The sequence below is a fragment of the Plecotus auritus genome (genome assembly GCF_963455305.1).
Source record: "Plecotus auritus genome assembly, chromosome: 9".
Classification (NCBI taxonomy): Eukaryota; Metazoa; Chordata; class Mammalia; order Chiroptera; family Vespertilionidae; genus Plecotus; species Plecotus auritus.
Window position 1 is genome coordinate 152,737,810 of NC_137783.1, and position 11,245 is coordinate 152,749,054.

An 11,245-nucleotide genomic window follows, 5' to 3' on the forward strand; every position below is an offset into this window, starting at 1 on the left:
GCAGACAGTAAATTCATTCCTTTATGTTTATCCAAGAAGGGGCAGTTTGCATGAGCGATTACAGAATGGAGCTTTCTGCAGGGGAGCGAGCATGGATGTAACATCCTCACTCTCCCTCCCTCTCGGGGTAGGTGCTGCTGCCTCTAGAAAAGATCCTCTAAGACTAGAGCTGGGAGATCCAGGTGGATATGAGTGGTGTTGCCATGGCAACACCGCCTAAGGGGACTGCGACTCCCCTGAGTTTCCTCTAGCCACATTCAGGATGGCATCTGCATTGGGAATAGTTCCAGGATGGCGCTTGGGCACTGGAGTGTCTGTCCACCTGTGCATGAGATCAGCTCAGCAGAATCTGGGCCACTGGCAGATCTTGCTAAGACACTGGACTGGACAGTCATTGGCAACCTTGGAGGCAAGAGACAATCAAAAGAGGAAGGCCGCCGAAACTGGTTTGGCTCAGTGGATAGAGCGTCAGCCTGCAGACTGAAAGGTCGCAGGTTCGATTCCAGTCAAGGGCATGTATCTTGGTTGCGGGCACATCCCCAGTAGGGGGTGTGCAGGAGGCAGCTGATCAATGTTTCTCTCATTGATGTTTCTAACTCTCTATCTCCCTCCCTTCCTCTCTGTAAAATATCAATAAAATATATTAAAAAAAAAAAAAAAAAAAAAGAGGAAGGCCCAGGGACCTGTGGGATGTTGGGAAACCATCCAAGCTGTCTGGGACTCATTTGCTCCCAACCTAAGTGGGGACAAAGGCCAGGCAAAGCGGTAATTATAGGAAGCGTGGCCACAGATCCAGCACAGTAACTTTCCTGGGTTTAACAAACTTGGAAAAGCTGGCAGTGCCGAGAGCTGGAGATATAAAAAAGACAGGGATGCATGTGAATCTACAATTATCTCAATAAGATAATTGGAACTTTACATCATTAAAAAATGAAAAGGGAGACAATAGCAAAATAACGTTTCTGACCCACCACAGAGGCCTGAAAGGAACCGCGTCTAGCAGTCCAGGAGTTGGGAAGGCAAGGGGAACAGAACCACATCCTCACCATGTTCCAGGCCTTATTCTGGATGCTTCCGATCGGGGTTTCTGGACCTTGGCACACTGATGTTTGAGGCTAAATAACTCTGTTGGGGGGCTGTACTATTTACCCTGTAGGATGTTCAGCCTCATCCTTGGCCTCTTCCTACTAGAAGGCAGGAACGCCCCCACCCACTTGCAACATCCGAAAATGTCCATTGCCAAATATCCCCTGGGAGCCAAAGTCACCTCAGACGACAGCCACTGCATTGTGTAGTAATTACAATTAAGTTGAATGCCTCTCATGGGCCAGCCTCTATGCCAGCCACTTGCATATACAGTAATTCCTCACTGGATGCTGCTGCTAAGTTCTGCAACTTTAAACAAAATGACATATAAGAAAGGGAGAGATCAACCAAAGGACTTGTATGCATGCATATAAGCCTAACCAATGGACACAGACAACAGGGGGGTGAGGGCATGAGTGGGGGGAATGGGGGGATAAGGAAAAAATAAAAAAATAAAAATTTTTTTAAATGACATATAAGGAAACCAAGTTTATGAGACTAATTGACACAAGCAAGAGTTAAGTTGCAGCCCGGCCGGTGTGGCTCAGTGGTTGAGTGTGGACCTGTGAACCAGGAGGTCACGGTTCTATTCTTAATTTATTTTATTGATTTTTTTTTTTTTTTACAGAGAGGAAGGGAGAGGGATAGAGAGTTAGAAACATCGATGAAAGAGAAACATCAATCAGCTGCCTCCTGCACACTCCCTACTGGGTATGTGCCCGCAACCAAGGTACATGCCCTTGACTGGAATCGAACCTGGGACCCCTCAGTCCGCAGGCGGACGCTCTATCCACTGAGCCAAACCGGTCAGGGCTGGTTCTATTCTTGGTCAGAGCACATGCCTGGGTTGCAGGCTGGATCCCCAGTAGAGGGCATGCAGGAGGCAGCTGATCAATGATCCTGTCATCATTGACATTTCTCTCTCTCCCTCTCCCTTCCACTCTGAAATCAATAGAAATATATTTAAAAATAAAATTTTAAAAATACGTTTTTTTAAAAAGTTAACTTGCTAAGGAATCTTACCAATGTTATAAAGAAACGTTGAATGAAACAACGTTGAAACATTATTCCAGGGCCTGCAGTAGCCACCATCCAGAGGGTGGAATGCCCAGTTCACAATGAGGAAACGTAGCACGAGCTGGGGCTGAAACCAGCGCTGCAGCAACTCAAACACCAAGCTTCCTGCTGCACAGCTGCTTCCCGAGGGAGTCAGGAAGAACTACGGAGATTTGCTAGATCAGGAGGCAGCAAGCAGCCAGGCTGGGAAAGGGCACTCCAGAGTAGACCAACAGTACTGCAGAGTGAGGGAGAGGAGGGCGTGCGCTTAATTCTGCACGTATTCTTCTTGTCACTCTAAGGAGGTTATGAGCCCTTTCGCACCTTCAGTTCAGGTTAGAACAGTGACTGCTCAGCACATAAAGGCCTCTGTTGTACGCATCCTAGGAAGGTCTGTGTGGGGACCCCCCAGTCTGTGTTCTTACTGTCCTCTTGTTCACCTCTCCTTGCTTGCTGTCTGCTCTCCCAGGTATGCTCTTAATTTTTTTAAAAATATATTTTATTGATTTTTTTACAGAGAGGAAGGGAGAGGGATAGAGAGTTAGAAACATCGATGAGAGAGAAACATCGATTCAGCTGCCTCCTGCACACTCCCTACTGGGGATGTGCCCACAACCAAGGTACATGCCCTTGACCGGAATCGAACCTGGGACCCTTCAGTCCACAGGCCGACGCTCTATCCACTGAGCCAAACCGGTTAGGGTGCTCTTAGTAATTTTTAAGGATGAGGGAAGGGAAAGTATCAGGAAACTAGACTGGTATTCAGAGCGGCTCTAACGATATCATTTGCTGGAAGCCAAAGACGAAACATTAGTACCTTTCCTTCAATTAGGGCTGCTGTAGACTTTGGCGAAAGGGTTACCAGTCTGATCCCCTGTGGCGGAGCTAGTTGAAGCATCAGGCCAAGCAATGAGGGGCAAGCAGCAACTGCAGTTTAAAAAGGAGCTGTTTTACCAAAGAAAGAGGATAACACTTCCTCGAGAACCAGAGGCCATTTAGGGTCAGAACAGTCAGAATCTGGGAGTGGCTGCTAAGCCGGAAGAAGGGTCGGATGTCTTCTGGGGCAAGGAGCCTTCCTTGCCTCCCCCACAGCAGCCAGACTGGGCCTCTGGACAACATGGGAAGTGTGACCACCACGCTCCCTCGATAAGGGTCAAACAGGGGAGGAGGCGCCGGTGTTCAGCTCACAAGCCCTAGGAGAGAGGAAAAGCAGCTGGTTAGACCCAGAGCCTGGGGCAGCTGTACCTGCACTGCCCATCCCAAGGGCACATGTCCTGGATCTTCCAAAAGCAGACAGCAAGACAGTTTCCTTCATCTGTGACTCAAGCGTTAAATCCCACCTCCACCCCTGTCCCCACACACCCCTTCCCCGGGCAACAACCCGGTCAGGCGCGATCGGACACTCACCCAAGTAATCATCCATCAAGGAGCCGATAGCAAACTGCAGGAGGGAAGGTAAAAAGGAAATGAAGCCTTAGCGAGCGCAGGCCTATCCTCTAAGCCCCAACCGCAGACTTTCTGCCCACCCCGCCCCGCTCCGGGCACAAGAGCACAAACCCCCAGGAAGTCTCGGCGGTAAGAGACCAAGAGCTCCTGGCTCTGCCTGGCTCGGGAAGGGAGGCAGACCAGAGACTCACAATGTCGTTCTTATCCACACGGGTCCCCACAATCTTCAAGCGGATCTCATCGTCCTGCTGAATCACAATGTCCTGGGAGGAGGGAACAGAACACTCAGACTGCCCCCCTCCTCCCCCACAGCCAATCCTCTCCCTCAGAGCGGCTCACGCCCTCCCGTCTCTGACTTCTTCCTACCGACTCACCTCATCCATTGTCTTGTAACACGGTGGGTTGGAGTTAGGATCAAACTCCATCTCGGACGGGATGGACTGAAAGGAAAGTGAGACTTGGCTGAGCACTTTAAATGGATGCTGCAGTAGATGGTCAGGAATGGGTGTCTCTCCTCAGCCCCGCCCAGCGTGCCCAGACTCACATGTCGGGAGATGAAGCAGGACATGGGTCCAATTTCTGTGAAGAGTCCAACCTAGAAGGAAAATGTGCCCTTGCTTTTTCTTTTGTGTCCACGTCTTCTCAGCTTCTCATCTTTCTCTGATTCCTAATAAAGTCTCCGTGTATTGAAACCACACCACACTGTAACGTTTTCATTTCTCTTTTTTTCAAGCTTTTGTTGTAAGGTAAGCAAATACAGTACAGTAGTGAAGCGCTGAGGCCTGGGACTTGTCTGTCCAGGATTTCAACACTTGTTGGTCACATGACCTTGGCCACTACACATAGTTTCTCTCAGCTTAAGCTTCTATAAAAAGGGATAAAGCACCACCTGTCAGTCACTGGGAGGCTTTACACGTTACCGGGCTCACAGTAACTACTCCATCGGTGGATGCTACCATCATCGTGACTATTAACACTGACGTACATGCCCCTGGGACAGGACCATTCGACAGGTGAGAAAACTGAAGCACAAAGAAGTGATGTGGCCCTAACCGGTTTGGCTCAGTGGATAGAGCGTCGGCCTGCGGACTCAAGGGTCCCAGGTTCGATTCCGGTCAAGGGCATGTATCTTGGTTGCAGGCACATACCCAGTGGGGAGTGTGCAGGAGGCAGCTGATCGATGTCTCTCTCTCATCGATGTTTCTAACGCTCTATCCTTTTCCCTTCCTCTCTGTTAAAAATCAATAAAATATATTTAAAAAAAAAAAAAAGTGATGTGGCCAAGGACGCACAGTTAGCAAATGGAGTTGGGACCCAGCCTACATCTTCTGAGGGACCATGCCACTTCCTCCCCATGTGTGGTCTCACCTTGTTGACCTGAGTGACAACAGCATCCACGACTTCCCCTTTAAAGGGCCGGAAAACAATGGCCTTGTACTTAACCGGATAAAGGACAAAGCCCCTGCCGGGCTGGATCACACCAGCACCAATGTTGTCGATGGTGGTGACAGCAATGACAAAGCCATACCTGCAAGAAGGAGGACAAAGAGAAAGGCACTGTGTGTGCAAGAGCCTCCAACACCACCTGCAACAAGAATCAGAGCACAGCCGAAACCGGTTTGGCTCAGTGGATAGAGCGTTGGCCTGCGGACTGAAGGGTCCCGGGTTCAATTCCGGTCAGGGGCATGTACCTTGGTTGCGGGCACTTCCCCAGTGGGAAGTGTGCAGGAGGCAGCTGATCGATGTTTCTCTCTCATTGATGTTTCTAGCTCACTAACCCTCTCCCTTCCTCTCTGTAAAATATCAATAAAATATATTTTTAAAAAATGTCCCAGAAGGCTGCAGTCCTTGAGCCAAGAGACCCTCAGAATCGCTGGGAGGAGCCTATTAAAATGCAGATTTCCAGCCCTGTCTTGAGTCTTGAGTATGTAGTGATAGGGTGAAGCTCAGGAACCTGCATGTTCAAAAAATGCCCCAGGTTATTTTAATTATGGAGGCCAAGTACTGCACAGTGCTAGGCTCCTCCCAGCTCACGCACACATGTGAGTCCTCTCTGTGCACAGCCCAGAGATGTGCCATGTCAGGTCCCTGCGCATGGGGGGCAGGGAAACCAGCAGAATCACAGACGGAGGGCAGGTGATGAGAGTGTGAGCCCCACCAGGGCTGGCCTCCCTCTAACTTTGAGGTCATTGTTCCCAGCGACCAACACAGGACCTGGCACCCAAGGGAGCTTTAGAAATGCTGGCCGAGTGGATGCATGGCCAGCCTCAGCTGAGCGGGAAAGTCTTGTGATCCAGCTCTGCAGAAGGCGCCCTGGGACCCGAGGCAGGAAGTCATTGACTGCTTGGGCGCCTGGGCGTGTGTGAGGGGGCTCCCCAGAGGTGGTGGCAAGACCTTGCAGGAGGAGGAGCTGGGGACAGGGCTGCGAGCGGCCCGGAGAGCGCGGCACTCACTTGCCGGTGCAGGTCCCCTCCACCTCGGTGAAGAGCTTCTGCTTCACCGTGTTGAGCAGGTTGGGGCCGAAGTAGCGCGGGTGCAGCAGGATCTCGTGCTCCAGGGAGATCTGCGGGGAAAGCGGGATGGAGACCAGACAAGGCTCAGCGGGAAGACGGGGCGAGAAGCGGCCGCTGATCCCGGCGCCCCGCCCCGCTGCTGCTCTCCAGCCTGCCCTCGCCGCCACCCGGTGCCCCGCTCACGTGGTAGAACATCTTCCTCCCGGAGTTAGGAAACCAGCCGCGTCCACACCTTCCCGAGCAGCGGTTCCACCGGCACGACCGGAAATACACGCCGCCGCCCCAATACCGCTTCCGGGCCTCCGCAGACCCGATTGGACCTCGCCGTGGTGGGCGGGGAAACCCACGAAGCCCCGCCCCATCCCGCCCCCGAGCGACCCAACCGGCGGCTCTCTTAAATTCAGGGCCCAGAATAGATGCTCAATAAAGAATTTCTTTTGTTTTCTTTTTCTTTTCTCTTTTTGAATGAAGAATTTTAAACGGAATTAATTAATTAATTAGTGAAAGATGGCATGAATAAAACGCTTTAACAGAGGACACCCTTTTAGCACTCCTGGAAGATGGTATCAGAATTGAGTTAAATTGTAGGACACCCAGCTGCTGGTGTCTGGCAATTGCTTGAATGTGGGGGGTTAGGGGGAGGGCAGAGGAGGTGTAGGGAACACATTGTAATTGGAGCCAGAATCATTAGTAATAAATCGTTGAAACTCATCACCTCCTTTTCCCCAACAGGTTTGCTAACTGCCACTAAATCAAACGCCAAATGGGAAAGGCAGATTCATATCAACATCGTCATTATTGGACCCATAGGTTCCGGCAAGTCCACCACTACCAGGCACCTGACATACAAACGTGGTAGGATTCACAAGAGAGCCATCGAAAACTTTGAGAAGGAGGCTGCTGAGATGGGAAGGGCTCCTTCGCGTATGTCGGTGTCTTGGATAAACTGAAAGCTGAACGTGAGCGTGGTATCACCATTGATGCCTCCTGGTGGAAACTCGAGACCAGCAAGTATTATGTGACCATCACTGATGCCCCAGGACACAGAGACTTCACCAAAAACATGATTACAGGCACTTCTCGAGCTGACTGTGCTGTTCTGATTGTTGCTGCTGGTGTTGGTGAATTTGAAGCAGGTATCTCCAAGAATGGACAGACCTGCCGAAACCGGTTTGGCTCAGTGGATAGAGCGTCGGCCTGCGGACTGAAGGGTCCCAGGTTCGATTCTGGTCAAGGGCATGTACCTTGGTTGCGAGCACATCCCCAGTGGGAGGTGTGCAGGAGGCAGCTGATCGATGTTTCTCTCTCACCGACGTTTCTAGCTCTCTATCCCTCTCCTTTCCTCTCTGTAAAAAATCAATAAAATATATTTAAAAAAAAAAAAAAAAAAAAAGAATGGACAGACCTGGCCCATGGCCTCTGGCTTACACACCGGGTGTGAAACAGCTGATTATGGGTGTTAACATGGATTCCACTGAGCCGCCCTGCAGCCGGAAGAGATCCCAGGATATTGTTAAAGGAGTCAGCACGTAGCCCTGGGTGATGTGGCTCCGTTAACTGGACATCACCCCCTGCTTTTGCTGGTTGGATTCCCAGTCAGAGCACGTGCCCGAGTTTCAGGCTCAATCCCTGGTGTGGGACATGCAGAAGGCATCTGATGGATATTTCATTCTCACATCGATGTTTCTCTCTCTCCCTGTCCCTTCCTCTCTCTCAAAATCAACACAAAATATAAAAAAATCAGCACCAGCATTAAGAAAATTGGCTACAATCCTAACACAGTGGCTGTGGCTGTGGTTGAAACACATGTGGCCTGTGTGTGGCCTGGGCTTCTTCACAGCATTGTGGTAGGGTTCTAGGAGCAATTATCCCAAGAGGACCAGCCAGAAGCTGTATCTCCCTTTAAAACATTGTTTTAATTGATTGCAGAGAGTAAGGAAGAGGGAGAGAGATAGAAACATCAATGATGAGAGAGAATCATTGATCAGCTGCCTCCTGCATGCCCCCCCTCCTGGGGATCAAGCCTGCAACCCTTGGCATGTGCCCTGACTGGGAATCAAACCATGACTTCCTGGCTCATAGGTCGACGCTCAACCACTGAGCCACACTGGGTGGGTTGTATCTTCTTTTATAACCTAGACCAGGGGTGGGCAAACTTTTTGACTCGAGGGCCACAATGGGTTCTTAAACTGGACCTGAGGGCCGGAACAAAAGCATGGATGGAGTGTTTGTGTGAACTAATATAAATTCAAAGTAAACATCATTACATAAAAGGATACGGTCTTTTTTTATTTCAATAGTTTTATTCATTTCAAACATTTTAACAAGAAGAATGTAAACACTAATTATTATAATTTGAAACTTCAAAAAATGGAGGAATCATAGCACAATAACATACCTTATATTGAAGATGGCAAAGGCAAAATAAAATTGCCTAACAAAGGAAAGGTACAAAAGCCTTTCAAATTAAACTTAAATATAATAAAATAATTTAAAACTAAAACAAATAGAAAAGAACAAAATGTGTAAACAGTAAATTAAACATTTTCTTTAGTGCAACTTCCAAATTATGCCCGGGACGTCGATGTAGATGGCAATGTAGACTAGGTTGAAAGGTTTTTGGTCTTTAAAACATCCACTTCAGTGGGAACAGTGTTGTTGGTCTCCTTTTTAGCTAATGCTCTGATCCTGTGCTCTCCAGGGGCGTGTCTCCCTACATCACCACGATAACGTGTCTCCGCATTCCCAGGGTGATGTCGGGGGACGGTCCTCGGGCATTCCAAGGAGCCTCTGGAAGATGGAGAGGTTGTTCCTTCTACTGAATGGGGGATATAAATCCGCCCACTCAGAAGAAGGAGCTGCGGCCGTGTTTCCGGACGTTGCCATGTTAACACTGCTGCTGGTGAAGGAGCGGAGGGGAGAGCAAGAGAACCCTCTGCTCTTTCAGCTACGCGGGCCGGATAGAACAGCCGAACGGCCGGATCCGGCCCGCGGGCCGTAGTTTGCCCACGGCTGAGCTAGACTCTTGAAAGTCACATCTCCCTGGAGGAGACAGTCCCTCCCAGACTCGGGTAAGAGACTTTCCTGATGGGAGGAGCATCAGTGTCAGATTGTACGATGAGTATGTGGAAGGGAAGATCTTGTCGAGGCCATCTTGGAAAATATAACCTGCTGTAAGGAGAGAATCTCTGCAGCCTAGATAGTAGAGAGAAGCCCTTGTGATGATGTCTGTCATCACCCGTCTTCCAAAGAGCCACAGACAAGCAGCAGGCCCAGCCCCTGGAGGGCAATCTTTGCGCAAGGATCATCCATCTCAGCTGCCCCTCTTCCTGCTTCTGGGCTCCTTCTGGGCCACCATTCTTCCAACAACCAGGATAATCCTGCCCCCAACTGAGTCCAAATCCTCTGGCCTTGGGCACTACAACCATGTGGGAACACTCTGCGAAGACAGATCTACACTAGTGACTAGGGGTGTGGCTATAAAGACCAACATTCTGTCTCAGCTCTGACTTGTATTCACTGGGTGACCTTGGCCAAATTACTTAGCCACCCTGAACCTCAGTCTCTTCTTCTAATAGAGACAAGAAAGGCTATTATGGAATTTGGGACTATATTTTTAGCCTATTGCTAGCATTTAACAAATGCTAAATAAATGGCACATATTTGTCTAACTTCTACAAATGCACAGAAACATGGAAGCAAAGCTTTTTCATCTTTTTCCTTGGGGGAAAGTTACTACTCCAAGTAAGAAATGTCTTTAGTTTTAGCTTTAAATTTCACATGCAGTTTTTCATGTGCTACAATCTGTCTGTGCTAGCTTACTACCTCTATTCCCTAAATGAGAGCTTTTTATAAACAACTAAATGGTACTCTAGAAAGATGTGTCCCGGTATCCTGAAGCTCTGTGTGCCCGGCTATGAGAAGCAAAGCCTCCAAGTTGCGCCCTGCTTAATGGTGCTCCGGGGGGTGAGGAGCCTAAAGCCAGGGCACACTTGGTTCATTAAGCCCTGGTGGCCACTGGTGTGCACTGACCAGAGGGAGCCCTTTCAGATTTGCACAGCGGTTAAAAGAACTGTAACTTTAAATATCTAGATCCAGTATGCATGGCAAACCCAGAGTGTGCCAAGCACACAGTCTTTTTGCCCAAACTCAAACTCATCTTCATCTGATCCTTTTTTTTTTTTAAAATATATCTTATTGATATTTTACAGAGAGGAAGGGAGAGGGATAGAGAGCTAGAAACATCGATGAGAAACATCGATCAGCTGCCTCCTGCACACCTCCCACTGGGGATGTGCCCGCAACCAAGGTACATGCCCCTGACCGGAATCGAACCCGGGACCCTTGAGTCCGCAGGCCGACGCTCTATCCACTGAGCCAAACCGGTTTCAGCTCATCTGATCCTTTTTGCAGCTATAGAAACATGGTTGCTTTCGCTTGCCAAACAGCCTGTGCTCCTTACTGCTTAGCAACGCCAGCAGCCCTCTTCCCCATAAGTCTTTCCTCCAGGCCCCAGCTTTAACTACTATCTATGTGCCGGTGACACTCCCAATCTATAGCTCCAGCCCCAACGTTTCACTGGATCTTCAGGCTCACAAGTCTAACTGGCTAAGGGGAATCTCTACAGACGGGTCAAAAACAGAACTCTCAATTTTCCTCCCCATTGTCCCCATCTCAGAAGGTGGCTCTGTCAGCCACACCATTGCGCATGCTACAATTCTGACCATCCTTGACTTCCTTTTTTCTCTTGTCCCTCATCTCTTATCTTTAAAAAAAACCCCAACCATTATTGACTTTAGAGAGTGTGTGAGAGAGATACAGAAACATTGATTTATTGTTGCATTTATTGATGCATTCATTGGTTGATTCTTGTATGTGCCCTGACAGGAGATCAAACTGCAACCTTGGCATATTGGGACAATGCTCTCACCATCTGAGCTACTCCGCCAGGGCCCTCATCTCCTATCTTAATCTTGGCAAAGTCTGCTGACCCTGCACTTGGCTCTAGCTCCACTACCACTACCCTTGTGTAGCCACTACCATTTCCTGCTCCCACTTTTATCCTCTATGGTCATTTACCACAGAGTAGCCAGGGTAAGCCTTTAAAAACAAGAATCATATAAAAACACTTCCACGCTTAAAAC

General features: G+C 49.1%; 1 protein-coding gene across 3 annotated transcripts; it reads right to left on the reverse strand.

The window, feature by feature from the left end:
* Nucleotides 1-7: 7 nt before the first annotated feature.
* POLR2G (RNA polymerase II subunit G) lies at nucleotides 8-6,388 on the reverse strand. Of its 3 annotated transcripts, none has more exons than XR_013959137.1 (9): nucleotides 6,285-6,388; nucleotides 6,042-6,151; nucleotides 4,957-5,116; nucleotides 4,133-4,183; nucleotides 3,963-4,028; nucleotides 3,780-3,851; nucleotides 3,550-3,583; nucleotides 2,849-3,335; nucleotides 8-452 (listed from the first exon to the last, which is right to left on the reverse strand). XR_013959137.1 is itself a non-coding variant. In XM_080643156.1 (8 exons), the coding sequence occupies exons 1-8, from the start codon at nucleotides 6,294-6,296 to the stop codon at nucleotides 3,322-3,324; spliced, it is 519 nt and encodes a 172-aa protein (XP_080499282.1). In that variant the 5' UTR covers nucleotides 6,297-6,388; the 3' UTR covers nucleotides 1,711-3,321. The 3 variants fall into 3 exon arrangements, 1 of the variants encoding a protein (XP_080499282.1); XR_013959138.1 differs by having other exon boundaries at nucleotides 8-443; nucleotides 2,837-3,335; XM_080643156.1 differs by lacking the exon at nucleotides 8-452 and having other exon boundaries at nucleotides 1,711-3,335.
* Between the last annotated feature and the right edge of the window lie 4,857 nt (nucleotides 6,389-11,245).

What these genes read in the sequence shown, in the direction of transcription:
- POLR2G (XM_080643156.1), bottom strand. An exon ending in CCTGCTTCATCTCCCGACAT is followed by an intron (nt 4,029 to 4,132) that starts GTGAGTCTGGGC and finishes CTTTCCTTTCAG; the next exon opens with TCCATCCCGTCCGAGATGGA. An exon ending in GTGTGGATAAGAACGACATT is followed by an intron (nt 3,584 to 3,779) that starts GTGAGTCTCTGG and finishes TCCCTCCTGCAG; the next exon opens with TTTGCTATCGGCTCCTTGAT.